Here is a 22,290-nt window from a genome sequence, read left to right as displayed (position 1 = left end):
TGCGGCTTCCGGGCTGGTGAGCCCCTGGGTCGCTGGAGGATGCTCGCAGGACCAGGCTTAGCAGAGAAGGGGTTAAGTCAAACCCTGTCTCTCGCCGCGCAACGTGCCCAGTTTTGTCCGCTCAAGTCAACGTCGCCCAGCTGGAGCCAGCCAATGGACAGCCCCGAGCACCGGGGACGACCCAGAGCGGGGGTGTGGCCTGGAGCTGTCACTCAGCGGTGAGGAATGACACCGCGGCGGGAGGGGGCTACGGTGGAACGCTGGGGAAGGGAAGAGAAGAAACAGATAAAACGAGGGCAGGGGGTAAAAAGGTGCCCCGCGCCTCTCCGAGTCCTGTGCCGCCGCCGCCCAGGGTGGGCTCCGGAAGAGGCAGCGCTGCGGGGAAGAGCAAGGACGAGCCAGGGGCGAAATCTTGCAGGCGCGGAAGACACAGACAGAGGCGCAAAGAAAAAGTGACTCGGGCCGTGCGCCCCGGCGGCGCTCGGGAGGGGACCACGGCTGCGGAGGGGCCCCTGGCCAATTCTCCCCCACTTCCAGGGGAGGGCAGACCCCGGCCCGCCCCCGAGGGCGAGAGGCGATGAGATAATCCTGCTGAGCTGCGAAAGGAGAGCGTCTGGCGCTGGGTTGGGGGGGAGGGGGTCTCCAGGCGGGCCTCGCGGGCGGAGGTGTGAGGGTCCGCGCAGATTCTGGGCCGGAGGGGGCGGGGGCTGCAGGGCCGCGCAGGAGTGGGCTGCAAGGGCCTGGCGCGCCCAGCTCATTCGCACTCTCTGTCCGGCTCGGAGCTGCCCGGCGCCCCAGCGGCCCGCCCGCCCGGCCGCTCCGGCCCGCGGCGCAGATGGCTGTGCGCGGCGCCAACACCTTGACGCCCTTCTCCATCCAGGCGATCCTCAACAAGAAAGAGGAGCGTGGCGGGCTGGCCCCACCGGAGGGGCGCGCGGCGCCCGGGGGCACAGCGGTGGTGGTGGCCGCGGCGCCCGCTGTCTGCTGCTGGCGGCTCTTTGGGGATACGGACGCGGGTGCGCTGGGGGGCGCCGAGGACTCTCTGCTGGCGTCTCCTGCCGGGAGCAGAACAGCTGCGGGGCGGACTGCGGAGAGCCCGGGAGGCTGGGATTCGGACTCCGCGCTCAGCGAGGAGAACGAGGGCAGGCGGCGCTGCGCCGACGCGCCGGGGGCCAGCGGGGCCAGCCGCGCCGGGGGAACCCTGGGCCTCGGCCAGCCAGTCTGCGAGATGCGGGCCGCCAAGGACCTGGAGGAGGAAGCCGCGGGCCGGAGCGACAGCGAGATGTCGGCCAGCGTCTCAGGTCTGCTGTGGCTGCACTGGGAAGGGGGCTGGGCTGAGGGATCGACTAGGACCGTAACCACGGCGCGTCGGGTGGGCCTGCGCCCTGGGGCTTCGGGTTGGCCAAGTCCAGAAGTTCTGCGTTGTGGCGTGGGCTGCGAGAGGACTGCTGTACTCTGAGCCCTGCATCCTCGGGCAAGGCCTGAGGTGTCCCCCAGACCAGGTTGGGAGACAACCGCTGCACCCAGTGTTCCGGGATCTTTGCGTCCATAGCCAGTGCTTCGGGTGTGTCTGTCCCCGTGTCCCCAAAATATGCGAAAGGGAAGAGTGAGGGGTCCAGAGACCTCAGGGAGGCAATAACCTTGCCCTAGCCCCGACACCCTGTCGGATCCAGGTCCCGAGGGCCGCCCGTAGCTCTGGGATAGGTAGCTAAGGACATGTCAAGTGGGCCAGAGCAGAGCTGGGCTGCGGACCCAGGAGTCGGAGGCAAACTCCGCAGCCCGCTGCAGACAGCCGTCCTGACTTGGTCATCCTCGGCGCAGCCAGGAGAGGTCGCGTAGTGTGTGCTCTCGGATTGGGTGCACGCTGATGCAGGCCTCACGCTGACCCCAAGCAAGCCAGAGCAGGCACCTCGCTGATGGGCAGCTGCGGGAAGAGGCCGAGGGACTGGTGCCAGATCAGAAGTCGAGGACCAGGGCAGGGACCTCATCCCCACCTCCTTTCATTCCTCAACCCCAACCCTCCTCAGTTCCTTGCAAAGAGGGAGGGAAGTGCATAAGGCCTTGGCGCAGCCCCTTTTCGCTGTTCCTCGCGGCAGTCTCGGGCGCTTAGGCGCGGAAGACTGAAAACACCTGGCCCCGGGAATTGTCGTCCTACCTTTCCTTTACGTGTAGCCGACGTGCGTGTGCAGTTACCACGCGTGTGTGCAGGCGTGAGGATGCGGAAGCCTGGAGAACCCAAGCAGACGCAGAAAAGCCGCTTAGAAAGCCACAGTGTGGAGGCGGGGAGGGTTCGCAGTGCCGCAGGTTACTGCGGGGAAGCTTGGGCCCAGAGAGGGCAGGGAACTGATCCTAGGCCGCACCAGAGGAGTCTCGATGCGGGGAGCATGTGGGACAGGATTCTGACACCGGTATCCATCGTGCGGAGCCTCAGGGGCCAACTCCACCCCACCCCAGCTCTGGTGGCCCCTGCGGTTCAGACCCAACCTTACCTCCTGTGGGGCGCTGACAACCTTTTGTTTCTGTTCTCACCTCGGCCCACAGGTGACCACAGCCCGAGGGCGGAGGACGACGGTGTTGGCCCAGGAGTAGCACGCGTGCCGGAGCTCTGCAGCGGAGCAGGCGGCGGGGGAAGCGGCCCGCCGGCGGGCGGCGTGGAGGAGGAGGAGGAACCCGCGGCGCCCAAGCCGCGGAAGAAGCGCTCGAGGGCCGCCTTCTCCCACGCACAGGTGTTCGAGCTGGAGCGCCGTTTTAACCACCAGCGCTACCTGTCTGGGCCGGAGCGCGCCGACCTTGCCGCGTCGCTAAAGCTCACCGAGACGCAGGTGAAGATCTGGTTCCAGAACCGTCGCTATAAGACCAAGCGCCGGCAAATGGCTGCCGACCTGCTGGCCTCGGCGCCCGCCGCCAAGAAGGTGGCGGTCAAGGTGCTGGTACGCGACGACCAGAGACAGTACCTGCCCGGCGAGGTGCTGCGGCCACCCTCGCTTCTGCCACTGCAGCCCTCTTACTACTACCCTTACTACTGCCTCCCCGGCTGGGCGCTCTCCACGTGCGCAGCCGCTGCGGGCACTCAGTAAACCCGCCCCGAGGAGGCTGCGAAGGATCCCTGCGCCTCAGCTCCCGAAGGAGGCTGACAGCTCTGTAGGTCATCCTTTTTGAACAGAGGCGCCCCAACGAGGGAGCAAGAGGAGGACAAAAATCCAGCTCCGGCTCGGATGGCCACGACGTGTGCCCTGGCAGCCGCTGCGAGCCTGCCCGGAGGGAACGCCTTTTTTTTTTGCCTAACTTGAACAGAGAGGCACTCTGTCTACGGTCTCGGGACCCTGCTCGCCGCTCACCTGTCTGGAAGCCCCTGGACATTATTTATTTCGACGACAATGTTGGGTTTGCAGTTGGAGCGCGTCTGGCTGGGGATGGCGTTTTCCCCAGAGCCTAGAGGACTCCTGGAGACCACAGAGCCGAGCCCCCAGAATGCCGAGCCTGCCGGGAGCTTCGTGCGCTAGGCCGCACTAGTTCATGGTATCCATGCTACCAATCTATGTGTATCTACATATCTTTTAATTTTTGGAAATTGGATTTGTAACAAAGGGGTGCAAAATCCTGGCAGCCCCAGGCCAGGGGTTGATTTGAACTGAGAAGGGCTTTATTTTCGGGACCACCACACCCACCCCTTCCCAGTGCCAGAGTTCCAGAGGGGGCGCCCTGCTGGGTGCTGAATGTAAGGAAAGGCGCCTCCGAGCGCCAGGCCGGCCAGGGACCTCCCACACACACAAGTTCCCTCTCCAAAGTCCAGGCGAGGAGAGAGCACTCCCGGGCGCCCCTACTCAGAAATTCTTTCTTTTCATTTGTAAAGAAGATTAAGATTTGTAGCACTTTGCAGTTGTTTGTATTCAAATGACGGTTATTTTTGTATTCAATGTGAATATCTCTGGCCAGCGTTTCCACGGCGTCCCCCGCAGTGCCGCCGCCCTACCCTGTGTCCCTACCGGACACCCTCCCCAACTCCTGCACCCTGGCCGGCAACTGCCCTGGCCGCCCCTCACCTCCCCCTCAGACAGGTGATGATACCTGAAGTGCCAACCTCGCCGCTTTTTGCCTCCTTAAGGGCACTGTGCACTCAACTAGAGTATTAACTTTAAAAACATTTGTGAAATTTGGAAGCTCTATTCGCTGTATTTTTTCTTTAATTTATAAACTTTTAGTTGAATATGCCCTCCTGGACGCTGTGTTTTCTCTGAACCTCTCTGTCCGTCTGGCTTTGGGGGTACCAGGGACGCGGGCGTGAAATAGCTGGGGTTCATTTTCCCAACATGTTCTCTGCCTTGGGCTGAGGACGCCCTGCCGCTCGCTGGAAACAGCCCTGCAGCCTGCCCAGCCGGGAGCAGCTCGCGACTCGCGGCTCCGGACTCTGAGGAGCACAGGTGAATCCCCCTGACTCCAGGGGCAAACTCGGAGGATTCCCTTTTATCGCCGTCGGCATCGATTGCAGAATCTAGGAGACACCGGTTAAACACGCGTCTTGCATCCCCAATCCTAACGTTGCCGCTCCCCTCTCGCCTGCGTTCTCTCTCGCTCTCCCTCTCCTTTCGATTTTCCCTCCGATATCAGATCGCGATTTCGTTCCAACAATGGGCTACAAAGCTGCCCGCTGAAAAGCTGAAGCCACTGGGGGCACACCAGGCGCAAACGGCGCAACTGCCAGGGAGGGTCACCTGCGCGTTTGCCTCTGCGGGGCACAAAGGGCGCTTTCTCCGCTGTTCCACTGCTTCCAGAGCAGGCTTTTGATCCGCACCGAAGCCGCTGGACAGCAGAGGATGGGCCAGGCGCAGATTAATGACCCCCTGGACAGACGGGCAAGCCCCGCTGGCGTCCCAGGACTCCCCACATTGCCGCGGGTTCAGCGGAGCCAAATGCTCACCTCTGCGCACCGCTCGCGCCCGGGTCCCAGGCGAGCAAGGGTCAGTGAATGCCACGTTGCAAGCCCCGAGGCCTCGCTGAAACCCAGACCGTGGCTTCTTTCAGTTCCACCTGGAGCGGAGAGGCACATTCGCTTCTCCCCAGCCGCTACATTTCCAGCCTCCCGGGCTCAGGTCTCCTACCCCAGACACCTCGGCCAGGGGGACTAGCAAGTCCTAGACCCCGCGGGCTCAGCCCCGCTTCCGGAAACGGCGAAAGGCAAAGGCCTCGGGGTGTGCACCCCCACCCAGTCCAACCCGTTCCTTGTGGTGTCTGCGATCGCTGAGCTTTGTAAGACGTTTTTAAAGTCCCTTTTAATTTTAATCTCGAGTGCATTTTCCTGGTGGAAAGCTGAAACATTAGCCGCAATGCTAGAATCTCCTCCCTCCCTCTCCCCGGAGATCGCCACTAATTGAAGGTTTCTTGGGGCGGGGGCGTCGTTTCTTTCCCCAGCTGAAAATGGCAGTGGCTAGTTGCTGCGCCCTAGGGGGTCGTTTGTTCTCGGTCTTTGCGGATTTGGAGACGGGAGGACGGGGCAGTTCCTTCCAGCAGGAAAAAACGCACAGAAGTCGGGGTCGCACCCTCGGCCTCGGGCCCCTGCACTGCGGTCCCCCACCTTCGCGTGCGACCCGGGTTGGGCAGTACCGCTTCCCTCCCTCTCCGACCCGCGGGATCCCCGCCTGCGCGGGTTCCGTGGGGCTGGCTCCAGGTGCCTGGGGAAAATTACTCAAATGATTTCAGTTGGATCCGATTTGTGGCTGCTTGGTTGACGCAAAGGCTTTGAGATCTGATTCCGGGAGGCGGTCTCCGAGGCCAGCTCGGCCTCCGAGGATTTTCCACGGCCTTTCGCGACCCGAGACCGTGCCTTGACCGAGGTCTCTGGCCGCGTGGCTCTTGTTGGAAATTGGCAGTATTTCTTTCTTTGTTTCTTTTTCTATTTCTACTACCCTCACCGCTTCTTTAGATTTTTATGAAAGATGTGAAACAGTGTTCCCTGCGCGCTCTGCTCCAGCTCAAGGGAATCTTGTTTGACCTCCTGCCTGCGCCCCTGGGCTGCGCTGAGAACTCTCCGTCTTCCCGGCCTGGTGGCCCAGAGCCGCCTTTGCTTCTGCCTCAGTCCTTCCTGCGCTTAGCGAGTCTTGCCGCTAGCCTTGGGGACCCCCAGATCCGAGTCACCCAACTTACAGGCGGGTAAATCGAGGATGGACGAATGGGTGGGAAATGGGGTGGAACGGGTTGTTACCCAACACTGAAATTGGTCTTAAGGACTCAGGAGAACCCAGGAATCTGGCTCTGGGCAAGACATTTGGAATCAAACTGCTCACAAATGTCCCTGGTATGGTGTGTGTGTGTGTGTGTGTGTGTGTGTGTGTGTGTGTGAGAGAGAGAGAGAGAGAGAGAGAGAGAGAGAGAGAGAGAGAGAGATACCCAGGTCTATTGGTTTGCCTTATCCTGAGCTGCGACTCATTGCAAGAGATTAGGTTTGAGGGACCCTGGGATACCCAGAAAGTATTTTAGATGAGCAGGAAGCTGAAGTTGGAGTCTGTTTTAGAAAATAAATGGCTTCCAGTCTGGGAATTCTGGCACCGTTTGCTAAGCCCCTAAACCCAGAAAGGGGAAAGGGTGACAGTGAACCCGATTTCATTTGAAAAGCTCCCCAAAATGCATAAGCCGGCACCCCTGTGCCTCTGAACGGTGTCAGTGGCTGAACTCTCAGAAGATGGGCTCCTGCAAGGGTGGCCTGGGGCTTCTGAGGATGGCCCAGTGCCCTGGAGGGTCAGCCCAGAGGGAGAGGAGCTCCCAGCTAAGCCTGGCAAGGCCTTACAGAGCACCCAGGTCTGCAGACTTCCCGCCAAGTGAGGGTCCTGTGTTGCTAAGTCCTCAAACTGCCATCAGAACTCTCCTCTCTACATTTCAGTCTGTGCTGGGAAGGAAAATGTAGAATCCGGCCAACTGTGCATGAGCCCTGGGAAGACTCCGGCATTTCCTTGAAACCAGGAAATTGACGGAGGAGATAAAGTGGGCCCCAAAGGACAGATAGGGATGTCCTGGCAGCACTCTTTGCTGGTAGCCTCTTGCCGTGCCCCAGGCTACCGCTGAGGCACTGCAAAACTTCACCTTTGCAAGCCACCAACCTCAGCCTACAGCACATCCCAACTAGGTTCCACACAGAGCTGCACGGTGGTGACTGCCAGACAGCAAGTGCCAGAAAATGCTTCGAAGTGCAAAGAAGGGGTATTGGGGATTGTTGTCCCAGCTCAGGGCTGCAGGTTGCTGCGACTGGTGAAGTCCACATCCAGAGCTTCTACCAAAGCCCAACAGAGGCTCCTCATCTGAGGGAGACTGATAAAAACAACCAAACGGTATTTAGTAATAAGAAAACTCCATTGGGTTGTGTGCAACATTGTAGGCGAAGAAGCACTTCCAAGCTGTGACTGTCTGAGGTTCTCTCAAGCTGCCCCTAGCCTAGTTCAAAGAGGTGGTGTGAGCTGTCTGTTGTTTCGATATATATATATATATATATATATATATGACAGACAGAGTGGACAGTGAGAGAGAGAGAGAGACAGAAAGGTCTTCCTTTACCGTTGGTTCACCCTCTAATGGCCGCTGCAGCCAGCGTGCTGCGGCCGGCGCACCGCGCTGATCCAAAGCCAGAAGCCAGGTGCTTCTCTTGGTCTCCTATGTGGGTGCAGGACCCAAGGACTTGGGTCATCCTCCACTGCACTCCCGGGCCACAGCAGAGAAGCGAAGGCAGGACTGCTCAAAGCTCAGAAACAAACGTGTTTTAGGATTTGAGGTGCAGGATGACTTGTCCTGTAGCGTCGGCATTGCCGGGTTTGGCTGTGGATGGCTGGATCATCCAAGTGTGAATGCGCTTTGAAAAACCATTTACCACTGCACAACTGGTCTGAGCTTATTATTGTTATGCATTATTATTATTATCATTCATTTCTGGCTGATGCTGACTAGCCGACCTGAAACTTTGAACTCTTGGTCTGCTGAGCCTGGGGACTCTTGGATGGCCAGAAAGGTCTCTGCCAGTTTAAAAATCAAGAAATTTCAAGTCATATTGTACATGGTTACATCATCTAATAAATTTTTTTCTGTAGTCACACATAGGAGTTATTCAACACAAACTGGGTTGTTCAAATCATTAAAGCACTTATAAAATATTGATTCCCAGGGCCCTGCAAGCAGGGGTGGTCCCATGTAGGGTACAGGTTTATGGTGAACGATGAACTTTTTTCAAACCCATTGACCATATACCTGGGACTGCGCTTTTGTTAAGGAAAAGTCAAAGGGATGAAATTTGGGGGCCTTTGCAAGCATAAAGAACTGGGTAAATGGTCCCGCAGCCCCACACTCACGCACCCCGCCTGCCCAGAGTCCCTGCGTTGAGGTCGAGGCTTTTTGCTTTGAGGCCGGCGGGGAAAGGCAGGAATGTTGCTTCTGGCGCACCCGGAATCTGGTCACCGCGAACCGCACCTCTCAGTTCCTGTTGGAACCTCCAACTCAAGGTCACACACGGCGGCCCCCCGGAGACAGGGCGTCACCTCTGTGGGAGCCTCAGGTGAGGTCAGCTCAGTGCTGGGCTCAAACTTCTACTACAAGCTTGTGTAAACCTGCGCGGCCAGCTCTTCTGCCCTAGACCCGCTCTCGTCCGCACTTCCACCCGCAGGCACCCTAGTTCTCCGGCAGGCAGCCCCCGGTGCGGCCCGCGGCGCTGGTCTTCGTGCGCCCGCCCCAGGAGCCAAGGGCACTTCGGTCTCAACACCGACCGCAGTTCAGCTAGCGCCGGCGTCGACTTGGGCTGTGTCTGCAACGGCATCCTTGAGCTCCCACAGCGCGGCTCCAGCGCTGGATTCTGCGCGGGCCCGGGAGCCGCTCAGTCTCCATCCTCATCTGAGCCCCTTTCAGCTGCCACACTCAGGCCGCGGCGCTGAGCTGCTCTCCCCAGGACCTGGGCGTGCTCCCCAGCGGCACCGGGAGGATGAGCGAGTTGGGACTTCTCCGGGGCTTGAGCACCCCAGGGTGAGAGATGACGGAATAGGGTTCAAGGACACCAAAAGTAGATCCTTTAAAATAAGGCCTAAGGCAGCTCTCCCACTAAGTGTCGCTTAGGCAATTAACTCTCTCTGCGCCTCTATTGGGGAGGGTGCTGCTGGTGGTGGTGGTAAGACGGCAGGGTGCTGCTTGAGTTGCCCTCACTGCTGACTGGGAATGCAGGTGAAAGACAAAGCCTGTATGCTTTAAGTGATGAGCCAGACTCTTCCAGAGAAATTTGCTGTTTGCGGGGTGGAAGGTGGGGGGAGTGTGGGAGGGTGGTTTTGAGGGTTTGGGTCACCCCGAGCTGTGGCCTCGCAGGCCTACCCATGAAGGTAATTATCTCTGTTTCTTCAGCGGCCACCTTCCCGGCCCGGTGGTCAGCTGTTTTGGAAAATCCAGCTTTTTCTCGCCTGGAACCTCTCCCCATACACCGCACTCCAGACGGAGCAGACCTGAAGCTATTCCGCCTCTAAGGCCGCGCGGGACTCCGGAGAGTCCCCTGTCCTTGGAGGGAAACGGCGTTAAGAAAAAAAAAAAAAAAAGCCGCAAGTGCTTCTCGCCTGCGGTCCACCAGACAGCGAGGGTGGGCGGCGCGCTGTAAAATGAGAGCCAGGAAAGCCGCTCATTTTAATAAGCTTATTAACATTTTTGAATGGCTTCACTTGTGCGTGCCAAGGCCTCCCTGGGAGGTGCCGCAGAGCTGTGCGGCTGCGATTTCTTGAGCACAGACACCCACGAGCACAAGCGCGTGCGGGGTCCTGTGCTCTCTGCATTCTGGGGTTCTGGCGCGGCGCCACCTGCAGGGCCGCGCCCACAGCACACACCTTGGACTCGCGTGTGTCACCAGTCCAGCTGCCATGTGTGCTGCCCGCGGGACTGCAGCCACTGGAGGTTACAAGGGCCAAGTGGATCCAGAGGTCCCGGAGTGCTTGGATGACTTGGGAAGTGGCCCCGAATTGTCCCTGCAGTTTCGAGGGACATGGGCATGGGGATTTTCCGGGTCTACCTAAATTTTTACTTGTGTTTTGGAGAAGGGAGTAAACAGATTGATCCACTTAAGGATTTAAAAAGCAAGTAGTATAGAAGACTCTGCTTCTGTGCGCCTGATCGCTCGAATTCCTCCTGCCAAAGTCGAGCAGCGATTGGGCTTCCTCAGTGAGCGTCCCAGTCCCAGGGCAAGCCTGTCACCAGGGTGACTTCCCAGGGGCACCCCACACCCCGATTTTGAATTAGAAGTCCCACAGCCCCAGATCGCATCCTTAGGGCTCAGAGATAAGTGATACTGGGTGCAGTGTTTGCACTGACACTGATTCCCTTGCGAATTCTGGGGAGACAGAGCTAGGAACACATGCACTAGCGGCAGCTCCAGTGCCTACCTCCCTCTGCCGTCCAGCGGGGTACTGGAAAGATTCATGAACAAGGACCAGGGTCCTCTAGCTTTGTCGTGTCTGTTTATATCACATCTCTTCTCACCTGGAGCGCCAAGCTCTAGGTCTTACTCTTCATGCTGGGCGCAGGTCCTAGGGCAAACGTCAAGCGCCAGAACCCGCCTTGTTTTGAGGTCAAGTTCTCAGGCTTCAGAACTCTTTCCTGGCCTCTCCGCAACAGGCACGACCGCAAGCAAACCCCACAAAATATCCCATCATCATACTTGACCGTATTAAAATGTACATTAATCTCTTGACTAGCTAAGGGCTGAAGAAAACTAGAGCCCTGGAAAAACATTCTCCGTTTCAGGTTCATACAGAAAAACGGTCCAATTTCGAAATTGGACGGATGCTGTGGTGTGGAGAGAGCCAATTTGGCGGGCAGAGCGCAGAGACCTGGGCTGGGGTGCATGGAGGCGCGCTTGAAGGGGGAGCGATGGTGAGCCGGTGGCCTGACTGCAGGGACAGGCCTCTGCAGTCCCGAAAAGCGCCGTAGCTCACACCCCAGGGCCGGGTTGACTTGGCGACAACAACGAAGTAGTGTCCTAGTGCTGCATGCTGGCATTGCTGCTTCCCAGAGATAGCCCTCGCTCTCCGGATTCCTACTTCAGGGCCTGGGACGTGGTAAGTAAGCCATTCTAACATTTTGTAGAGCCAGATCCTTCTGGAAAACATTCTATCTTTAAAGAGGGGGTGCATTTTGCCATGTTCTTTGAAGTTCAGCAGGTAGTCTTGGTTCCTCCAAAAGTCACTGGAGCTGAGAAGCAGGTGACTTGTCCAAAATAGATCAGCTGGAATGAGTCAGCTGAGCCTTGTGGATTTGATGTGCATCTTCCTGCTACCCCAAGAGGGAGGGCAGTGAGAGTTTCTTCCTGAAACTCCATGGGAACAGTGTGAATTTGGAGTCAGACTTTTGTGAAGACCTAGCTCATACTACCCCACTGGGACAATGAATAAGTGCCTTCAGTAGAAATGGGGTATTGAAAATATTACATGCTCCTCGAGCAGTCAGAGCCACTAAGTGCTCTTCCTCTAACTGATAATAAGTTTTGCAAAGTTACACAAAAATATACGCCATTCAAAGAAAGATTTCATCTGGAGATGGTAAAGGGCGCACAGGAAGTGTTGAGTGATTAACAACCAAAAACAGTAAGAGCAGTCAGTCCCCATTGGAAACCTTGTAACCAACAGCATCCTTTGAAATTGCAATTGTGGTTTTGAAATAAATTCAGTAAATAGACTTTTCAGGCTTAGGAAAGAAATACATAAAGAGAGCCATTCATTCTCTAGTGCATTCTTTCTGTTGAGAAGAATCTGTGGGAGAATTCCTTCAAAACAGGTCTTTCCTACGATGTCTAATATTTATTTGGTTTACAATGGCCCTCCACTCAGCACTGCCCATTTGGGGGCATTTCCTGACCTTCAGATGAAGTCTCAAGGACAATGCAACCCCAACATGCACTGGGAAACAGTCATAGGGTACAGAGCAGAGAACAGGAATCCTATCTTTTCACAGGTGCTCGGCAAAGGGAAACCTCTTACAGAGCTCCAAAGGGAAGCCTAAGACATAGAGTTCTGTTTTTGTGTTAAAGAGAGAAGTCTTTGTTATCAAATGGCTGTCTTTCTCTCTCCCCTTCTTTCTTCCCTTGCTCGTTCATTAATTTGTTCACTATTATTCAGCAATATTTGCTGAACGCCTACTCTCTGCCAGAGAAATGAAGGAGCAAGGCCCCACCCTGGTGGAGTTGACCATTTAATGGAAGACAGGGATGGCAAAGCCAAAAGAAAAATAAAGCCACCCGCCCACTGCTTGTTGGCGTGTATCAGCACGGAGTATTATTTCCAAGGTTAGTCAAGGAAGGTCATTACAATATCAAAGATTTGTAGGAATGCTCTTGGTGCCTAGCACAGAGTATTAGTTCCAAGGTTAGTCAAGGAAGGTCATTACAACATCAAAGATTTATAGGAATGCTCTTGGTGCCTACTCATCACTGAGCAACATCGTTGGCTTTGTCTCCAACTGTCTGCCCTGGGTGAGGGGCAGAATCTATTCCAGGCTGCCTCTGATCCTCTTCTATATTCCTTCGTTTGCATCATTCTCTGAGCCTTCCCTACTCTGTGTATGTGAAAGGCAGGGCTGTGGGGGCACAGACTGGCCCCCAAGCTCTGTGTGCTCTGGCTGCTCCTCCATGACCTCATTTTTTTTTTTTTAATATCCTGGAGACCAGGGAGAGTCTAGGAGGCATTGAAATGACCACAGCCCCAGGACACAGGAGCCCTTGGGAGGCTGGCTCTAAGGTCAGGATCACTAGAGCTCAAGATGATAAAAAATGCTGAGAAGTTTTTGGAAGGGACGGGAGCAAGTTCTCCTTGTCCCTAGGCTGCAACTGTCCAAACCTATGGGAGCCAATCAAGGCACCCGAGCAACCAGTGCTTTATTTAGTATGTAATCTTTTTCCTGCCTGCAGTAACTTTTCCCTAAATTATTTAGTTCATTCCTCCCAGCTGCTCGAGTCCTATTACTGCACTTTGGGGATCAACCTTATGCTGTGGCTATTTCTGGCAGAGCTGGGGTTCAGACCTAGACTCTTTGACTCCAAACTACTCAGCACTGGCCACACTTGTTTTGGGTTCCCCATAGCATGGCCTGGAAGATCCCATTTACGGGGAAACTAAAAATAAGTCCAGGACAGAGTAAGTGACAAGATGAGGGCCAAGGCTTGGTCTGGCGCTAAGCTGTATGTGTTGTGTCCCTTAGCTCATTCCTTTCTCACAAGTTCCCTGAGAGGCAGATTTGCAGGCAGAAGGAAACCACAGAAGGCAAGGAGTGTTGACCGGCTTAGGTAGTGCAAGGCAGCTTGGTGTGAGAGCTTTGGCTCCAACTTCATCTCTTCCTGGCTTTAGACCCCTGCATTCCCTCCCATCTGGCTGTCAGTTTCTCCCTTGGAACAAGAAGACATACAGCAGGAGCTAGAGTCGGTACTGGGTACAAAACAAGCACTCAGAAGGTGACTAGTGTGCCCTGTGGGAACCTGCCTTTCTAGACCCCTGTCCAGGGTCTCCTCCCCTTCTTCCCCACCCACAAAAAGGGAAGCCTCTCCGGAACACACCCTGTTAGGGATAACTCAGGGGATATAAATAATTGCCCTTTTGTCAGCAGGAAGGACTGGGCAGTGACTGAAACTGAAGGCTTCTTGATCCAGGCTCCGTTTAACAAGTGCTGCTCCTGGTGACAGTGTGCACCCTGGTGGCATCATGGATCCTTGTAGGCAGATAACTGGGGCAGGACTGTGGGGAAGGCAGGGCGGTCCTTTTTCCTATCTGGGGTGATAAGCAAGTAGGATCAAGGCCTGGCAAGGCACATCAGATGCTCAGACATGCCCCTCCCCTTTGTTCAGCGATTCTAACTGCCTTGGTCAGGGCCCCTTCCACAAGCTTGTCAATTCCAGCCACTCAATCCCTCTCCCACCACAACCCACCTAGCATCTGGCCAGGGTCTCCAGCACAGAGCCAGGAGTTCCAAGAAGGGAGAGGGTGTGGCTAGGTCCCGAGGTCTCTCCCAGATCTGCACTAACCATCCGTGACATCATTAATCCTCATGGAATCCATAAAGAGGTTGGGATTATCCCTCTTGTACAGACTGGCAAGCAAAGTTCAGGGGGGATCAAGTGACTTGGACAGGGTCACACAGCTTAGAAGTGGTGAGCCGGGAATCCGGGGGTGGGGTGGAATCGGGGGTGGGGGACTTCAAAGCCTCCTGCTTGGCATGCCCACTCCTGGGGTGGGGCCTGGTGGTGGGAGAAACCCCTGAGGCCAGGGACCAGGGCCTTAATTCTCTGGGCAGTGTCCTTAGTCAGCCAGCACGGACCCTGGCTGCCTCCCCAGGGCCGCTGCTCGGTCTCCTGGAGGCGAGGCCTGTATATTTGTAGTTTGATTCCGCCCGTCAAGGCTAATTTCTCCCTACAACTTAATGGACTCAGCCTGACGGGCGTAATGATTCCTAATCACGAACATTATTTTTGCTACGCAGAGACATGTTCCAGTTGTTGTGACAGATCGCGTTTCAGCCATAATGACGGAAAATTACCATTTCTAATTCTCCGGTTTTTGACACCTAAACCCACAGACCATATGTGGCGGCGGGAACTCGGGACCAGGAGGTCCTCCCTGCGCGCTTCAGCGGAGCAGGACGGGGCTTCCACCCCTCAGCGCGCCCCAAGCGGGAGGGCTCCCGCATGCACTCGCCTGTGCTGACCCCTCCATCATCCCGCCTCCCTCCAACGTAGGGTGCCCCTTTCACCAATGGCGGAAAGGAGAACCCGGAAGGGCTCAGGGACTGGTGAGTCTTTAGGGACCCATTTCACAGATGAGGGCACTGAGGTAGAGAGAGAAGTACAACTTGTCCAAGACCTCAGGTGAACTCGGCTCGGAGTCATTCCTGGAGACCCCAGCGGCGACACTGGGGTGTCCTCCAGCCTAGGGGAGGGAGACCTACTTTATTTCTTTACGTGGGAGCCTCAAATCCAGAGGGCGACAAAGCTTCTCAGAAAGTACTGACAATAGGCGTGGGTTAACTGCAGGAATGTCTCTGAGGCCCAGAGACGTTAAGTGAGTTGCCCAAGGTCACAGCGCTGGTGCGGGATGAGAGTTGGGCCGGAATCTGAGCTCTCAGAGGCGTCGTGGACGGCCACCCCACCTCTGAGTTTTTGCCGCCACTTTAGATAACTGGGGTGCGGGGGTGGGGTAACTGTGCCTCGCAGGAGGAAACCCGTAACCGAGATCCGCACTTCGACCACCCTTAGAGACCCCTGGAATCCAGCGAGCACCACTATCTGCCAACATTACCCAGTTTGTTTTTCGGACAGAAGGTGAAGAAGAGAGCGAGCCCCTCCCGCCAAGGATTCATCTGCAAGCGGCGTGAACGCCTCATCAATGACCGACGCAAGTAGCGGGATGCTACTGATCTGTGCAGCGCAGTGAAAACTTCCACCTTCGGAAACGGCTGCGAGGTCGTTGTGCCGCCTGTCCAGGCGCCCCGAAGGCACCAGCCTGGGCTGGGACTCCACCTACTTCCGAGGTGGGCCAATCCTGGCGCTACTCAAACAGTGGCTGGCAGGGGACTGCTGCAGGTGTGCGGATCAAGCCAGGAACCAGGATCTGGGCCGCGAATTCCTCTAGAGTGCCGTGAATTTCCAGAGGTGGCTGTAGGCACGGAGTTCTGAGCCCAGAGCCCCGAGCCCGGAGCCCCGAGCCCCGAGCCCCGAGCCCCGAGCCCAGGGGGCGCGAGCGGGAGAGCCGCGGGCCCGGGCCGCCCACTCCACCCTTCGTTGGCGGACGCTACTTGCTTCTCAGCTCGTGTGTTGCGCGAAAGCAGCGTTGCCTTGGGAGAGTCTGCGAGACCAGGCGCTCACAGGGAAACTGAGAGCTGGAGAGGAGGAGTCACAGGCCTAGGAGGGAAAGTGCGGCCGCCCGTGCCGCGTCTCTCCATCCTGCAACAGCGTCCCTACTCCTAGCACCTCCCTCCCGCACCTGCCGCCACCCCCACTCCCGCCTGTGACACTGAGCTGGACGCCTCTTCTCTGCCCTCGAGGTCCGCTGGCGGTCACATAAGGTCACTGTCGTGGTCGCGACTGATCCAACGACTTCGCGCACTTCTAGGCAGAGGGTAGGGACAGAAAGTGGCCGAGGACTACCAGCCAGTGTAAATGCTGGGACATCTGACCTCTCTGTAACACCTACTCGGCCCCACACTGAAAGTCAGTCTGTATTACTTAAAAAGAAATGCCATAGGGAATACATTTCTAGATAAAAATAAGTTGGTGGTTCCCACCGAGGGAGGCTGAAGACATTTAACTCTCAGGACAGAGTAGGAGACGGTTTGAAAGAGAAGTGGGGTCACGTCATTGCAATTTTGAGTTTCAGGGTTTCCAGCTGCCTCCCTTAATGGAAGGATGATTGTGAAAGCCTTTGTGACAGGCAGAGTATGCAGAGAACCATCTGTGGATGTGGCTGTACCACCAGTAGCTATAAGATCTTGCCCAGAAGCAGCAGAGAGCAAACCCTGGCCATCCTGGTGTTCAGGTTCCAGGCACAAGTCGCAACCCTCAGACCTCTAAGAGTTGCCTTGGCTGCTCATCTGACCAGTTTGAAGACTGAGGCTTAGCCTGATGGAGTAATGGCCTTCCTCTTTTCATTGGGCTGCTTGAAGCTTTAGCTCCCAGAAAAGCTCCTTCAAAGAAGAGCAAAAGACATGTAGATGTGGTTCAAGGGCCTCTGAGCAAAGGGAGCCTACACTTTCACATCCACTGTACAATTATTTGTAGCTAGACAGCCTGGGGCATTCACCTCATCTTTTCTTTTACTGGTTGTATGATTGTGGGTCTCAGTTTTCTCATCTGCAAGTTGGGGGTAACAAAAGAGCCCATCCCATAATTGCTGTGCATTAAATGAGCTAAAAGTTGTCAATGGATAACAGTAAGTATTCAGTTACTGGTGCCTGGCCTTTAGCAAGCACTCAATACATTTTGAAGACAGGTCACTGGGGAAGGAATCTCTGATCTGTTGCATGGATTCAAACATATACGGAAGCCACAATGGTCCCATGGGAGCTGAAGGAGGCCTGCAGAGAAAGGCTCCAAGTGCTGCCTAGAATGGCAATGGGAGGGAGGCCTCTGCAGTCAGAGGTCTGGATGCTGATTTCAGCTCTGCCACTTATTAACAGGTAACCTGCAACTGATGGATCCGTATTTGCTTTGTGCTTCCATTTCTACAGTTGTATAATGAGTTCAATAATACGCCAGTGTCCTGAGACTTAGGAATATTAAATAAATATATGTAAAGCATGAAAACCAGCACCTGACACAAAGTGAGTGAAGTTTGCTTTAAAAGGAGATAGGTAAAGCATGTTTCCCAGTGCTGGACACTCAAAAGAGCTCACTACTATTGGGTCTTACTCCTTTTTAGCATATAAACTGCCTTAAAAGACACTACCAGTGCAGAGGAAGATGAGGGAATTGGTAGCTGCCCTGGCACACGGGTGTGATTGCTGAGAGACAAAGACTTCAGCACGGATCTGAGTTCAGAGCTGACAAGATGGCTCACTGCTGATGGAAGAGGGGTTGTCTTGCACCAGCCCCAGCCTCTCAACCAGTGGCTACCTGTCCAAGGAAGATGATTTCCACTTAACAGAGGTGGTTCCTGATCTGCTCTATGGGAACAGCGGCATTGGGCAGGGGTTCTGGCAGAGCGAGTATGCTCTTCATTAGGATTGAACAAGTGGTGTGATCTGCTGGGTGGAGGACTGCAGGACTTGTTTCTTCCTTTGCTGCCCTTTGCTGCCCAGCCACTCATAAAGAGCAAGGGCTAATTCCCTAGGTCTGGGTGCAGCAGACAGACTGGCTTCAAGTCTGAGAAACTGAGTGGGGCACCTGGTACTGCGTCCTTCATGAGATGCCCACAGAAGGACAGAATTGACTTTGGGTTCACAAACCCTTCTGGGAAAGCATTCCTGGCTACCTACTGCCTCTTCTAAGCCAGCACCCACTGCATGCCTGCCAGGTCCAGAAGGATACACTGGCCCAACACCTGTTGTGTAGACACAGCTTTAGATCGTGTAAAACGGTTGACAGTGTTCCTGCCATGCAACATTGAAAAAGTTAAGCCTTTATTAACTCCTAACAGAGCCCAAGCAGAACCTTTTGGGACGTACTCACAAGAAGGCTTGCAAAATATTTTCAAATATTCCCCAAAAAGCCTTTGTAGCACCTGTGGAGGGCACTTTTTGTCCATTTCACAGAAGGACATTCTGAGGCTGAGAGACCCATTCTGCTGGAGTTTCGATCTTTGAGGCTATCTTAGGAATTTAATTCGGAAAGTAACATGAGCAAGGGGCCTTTTTCTCTCTGCACTGGCGTTCGGGAGAGCTGGCAAGACCTTTGCGCTTGGCGGGACCTGAGGGCTCTTCTCGATCCCTCGATGTCCTCATGCTTAGTTAATTCTGGGCAGCCGGGTGTGCGCTGCTTGCGGAACTCAGTGCACAAGCGTAACCTTGGCTGTGACTTCGGAGGGGGGGACCGGGGACGAGAAGGTCTCTATGCTTTCCGCTTTTCCGCTCACTCACCGGGCAGTGGGTAAGGTCAAGCACGCGCAGGAACACCAACCTGCTGGCTCCTCAGCTCCTCACGTCCGTATCACGTTCCTTTGATCTTAAGGAAGGGTTGTTGGCCAGACTAGTGGGACACCATGCGCGGGCTGAAGCAGAGTGAGATGGCCATCGTCAAGCATTGGGTCCCCACTAGGCACCGTGGAAAGCTAACCCAGGTCCACAAGATAACTTTTCCCATCAGTGGTTTAGAGAGCCCGTGTTACAGTTGAGAGGACCAGGTACAACACAGTGGGTTTCTCCATGGTCCTTCAGCTCATCCAGTGATGGAACCTGAACTTGAGAGCTCGCGGCCCTAACCAAGCCTGTGCCCTGCCTCTCCTGTGTTCTCAGAGTCCGGGATGCTGCCTGCTCCCTGGTAGGCGTCCCTGAGTATTTGTGGGAAGAAGAGGGTATTGTTCTAGTGGTGAGTAATGGGGTGGCCTTCGGATCGGAGTGTTAAGGAGCCGGGGCTCGGAAGCAGCCAGTACTTTTCGTCTACGCAGGCGAAGTGGAGAGGATAGCGCACAGTTCCAGGGCTCCGTGCGGCTGGCGGCCCTGGGCCACCGCAAGTGGCGTCTCCGCGTTCACCCGAGACGCAGCGGGGAAGACGCGCGCCAGCGCAGCCTCAGGCCGCTTTCCTGCTTCTGCCCTTTGGAGACGCCGGGTTGGGAGTGGTTCCGCCCGCGCGCTCCGTGCCCTGGAGCGAGCAGTTTGCTTTCTGTGAGCTCAGCTATCCCGTCGACAACACTAGAACAATACCTGAGTATTTGTGGGAAGAAGAGGGCTTCTCTTCCCCAGACTCTGGACTCGCCCAGGACGCGGGAGACCGAGGCGTGTGAGCGCCGGGCGGCCGCAGCGATCCCGTGGGCGCCTCCCAGCACCGCGGGCGGAAAGGACTAAGTTACAAGGAACCCGCACCCCTGCCAGTGGCGGGAGTAGCCGGCGCAGGTGGAGTGGAACCCGGCGCGGGACTGAGGCGTGGCGAGGATCGAATGGAACCCGGTAGGGCTCGGAGGCGTGACGTGGTTTGGGCGGGATGGGGTCCAGGTTGAGCCGCGAGGTCTCCTACGGAGGCCACCTGGTCTTGGCGCTCAGCAAAGAACCAGGCCATTTCCCACCTCCCACCCCTGTGTGCAAGAGCGGCCTAGGGGTGGGGGTGGGAGGGCGCAGGCTGTCGGCGGCCTCTGCCCTCCTTTCCCACCCCGGTAACAACCGCAGCATTTCCTGGAAGCCGGCAGCCAGGAAGGGTAGGGTGGTGGGGGGCAAGGAGCTGGCTGGCAGCGTATCCCCCGAGTCCCCAGCCGCTCAGAGCCACTCCCCGCGTGAGGCTTTGGGTGCCTCTCCAAGCCAGAGCTGGTGGTGTCTACCTCGTTGCGAAGCAAAGGAGGGACAACGCGCTTCCAAAATGGGAAAGCTCCGGGCCGCCGGGGCCTAGCGAGCTTCAAACGTCAACTCGCATAAGACTCAGGGGGCGTGTGCTTGGCCTCCCTATGATGAAGGAGGGGCCCGGGGATCTGCATTTTCGCTCCTCACGTGGTCCTAGTACAGATCGTCCGTGAACCCCAAGCTGCTGAGCAAGAGGGCGGCCGTGGGAGGGAGTCTGGCCTCTGTTGGGTCCTGGGAGCCACCGGGCCAGGGGCTCTGGGAATGCAGGAAGGCGTGGGACCAGCACTCTGCATTGAAGGCCCCCCGCGCGGTCCGAGCCTCAAGGCGCCGCCTTGGATCCCCCTACCCCGATCCTGGCGCACTCAGCGCTGGGCCCACGAAGCCCTGGCGCCCCCAAGTCGGTCACAGCGGAAGGAAGCGCCAGGCGCCGCAGCTTTGCTAACGGCTCTGAGCGCTTCGCGAGCTTGCCGGCAGCCACCAACCCGGGTGCAGCCTTCGAGGACGCCGAGGCCCCTGGGAGGCGGTTACAGGGCGGCAGAGCTGGTAGTGGTGGTGGTGGTGGGGTCGAGATTTGCACCCCTGGGACCTTTCGGCGATTTGCCCGAAAGCACCGGAGCCAGGCTGCTGCGGACGCGCGCAGGCAACTCTCTCGCAGAGGTCCGAGGCGTCGCTTCCTGCCTGCGCGGGGGTCACGTCAGGCTTCCCAGCCCGTGGGTTTACGCCCGGCCGCGCTGCCAAGGAGCGCCACCTGCGGGGGCCTCTGGCGAGGGCCGAGCCGAAGCCACACCTGGAGCGCGCCCCTCCCCAGTTCCCTCTCAAAGCCTTTCCTTGCGCTTCTGAAATGGAGCGCGAGGCTGTGCCCCTCCTCCGGGCAGAAGCTAATGAAGTTGTCAGGGACTCACAAGCAGGCAGTGTTTGCTCGCCTTTACCTATCCAGGTGAATTATTTGCGGTGACTTCTAATTTCCTTCCCCAAAGAAAACCATGTCCTTCCATGTTTCCATCTTCCCTCCACCACCCCCCCCACCCCCCGCCTTTTAGCTTAAATGCTTATGAAAAATTGATGGAAAAACATCTTCAGTGGCCTTTGGCTTCTCCTAGAAAAACAGCCCAAACCCACTAGTAATAGTGAAAACTTTAAAATTCGACTCTCTACCCGAAGCGTCCCTAGTTTTCGAACTGAAACATGTTTGGACTACCAAATGTCAGACTTGATACCTGGCTGTCTTACTGCAGGGAATGCGCCGAAGCGTGACTGAAGATGTAAAATGTTAATTGCATGGAATTGGAACTCTGTCTTTTCTTTTGCTCAGCCGTCTATTGGATTGTGGAACGATCATGCCGTGATCGAAATTTTTGTGTCAGTGTATTGGCAGCTTCCAGGGAGAAAAAAAAAAAAAAAAGAAAAGTGGGGATATGGAACTTATGAAATTCTGTAAGAATACCATTAGAATTTTCCCTTATTTGTCGTTCCCCCTTGGTTTCTATTACATGAAATTCCATATAAAATATAAACTATTTATATAAAAGTTTGCAGACTATTAACCAAAAATACAGGGAATGAAACAATTAAGGAGCACATATCGACATATTAATTAGCCCACCTTGCACATGCAACTGCATGTTCTACATGGCATTTCTCATTACTACATGAGCTGTTAAATGTATAAAGTAGGTACATTTGTGGGCACATTAACACACTATGAGAACTTGAACTTGTTCATTTCCTGGCTTTTATGGGCCTGGTTGAGCTGTATGGGCGTGCTTTTCACAGGCTCATGTGCCCTGAACTCCCATTGACTCCTGGAGTCCCACCTCCACTGACAGAGGGAGGCAAGGAGAAAATAAAAAGCACAATGAAGGGTAAGCTGGCCAAATCTACGATGTCCATATGTGCATCCTCTAAGCGCATCCCATTATGGCCTTTACTTGGATTTCTATGCTTCCTTATTTTCAATCACAAAAAATAATTTTAATAGGATAATTAGATCCTTAGAAATAGATTGGCTCATAAGGAACAGATAACCCGACAAAGAGCTGAAACAATCATGGGTCCTGATGGGTGTTGCAATGCAACAGAATTAGTTTATGCTGCCTGTATTGGAAAAAAAATGTGCATATGCCTAATTTCCATCTTTTTAGTTTTTTAAAAAATAGGAATCTTGCAAAAATGTAGCTTATTTAAATCTGAAATTAGAATAAAGAGTAAGGCTTAGAATAATATTTGACAGTGAATTGTGTATGGATAAGTTGGTCTACTCAACATAAGCTGAAATAAATGTCAAATTCTACTTGGTTTACATCCAAGTGGTATAAAAATACTTATTTT

General features: G+C 55.4%; 1 protein-coding gene across 1 annotated transcript; it reads left to right on the top strand.

The window, feature by feature from the left end:
- The first annotated feature begins 275 nt into the window (after positions 1-275).
- On the top strand, positions 276-4,212 carry NKX3-2 (NK3 homeobox 2). Its single transcript, XM_002709360.4, has 2 exons — positions 276-1,301; positions 2,542-4,212. The coding sequence occupies exons 1-2, from the start codon at positions 836-838 to the stop codon at positions 3,075-3,077; spliced, it is 1,002 nt and encodes a 333-aa protein (XP_002709406.1). The 5' UTR covers positions 276-835; the 3' UTR covers positions 3,078-4,212.
- The last annotated feature ends 18,078 nt before the right edge of the window (positions 4,213-22,290 follow it).

This window comes from Oryctolagus cuniculus, chromosome 2 (assembly GCF_964237555.1).
Source record: "Oryctolagus cuniculus chromosome 2, mOryCun1.1, whole genome shotgun sequence".
NCBI classification, from domain to species: Eukaryota; Metazoa; Chordata; class Mammalia; order Lagomorpha; family Leporidae; genus Oryctolagus; species Oryctolagus cuniculus.
The sequence above is the reverse complement of the archived record's forward strand: the minus strand, read 5'-3'. Positions and strand labels throughout refer to the sequence as shown.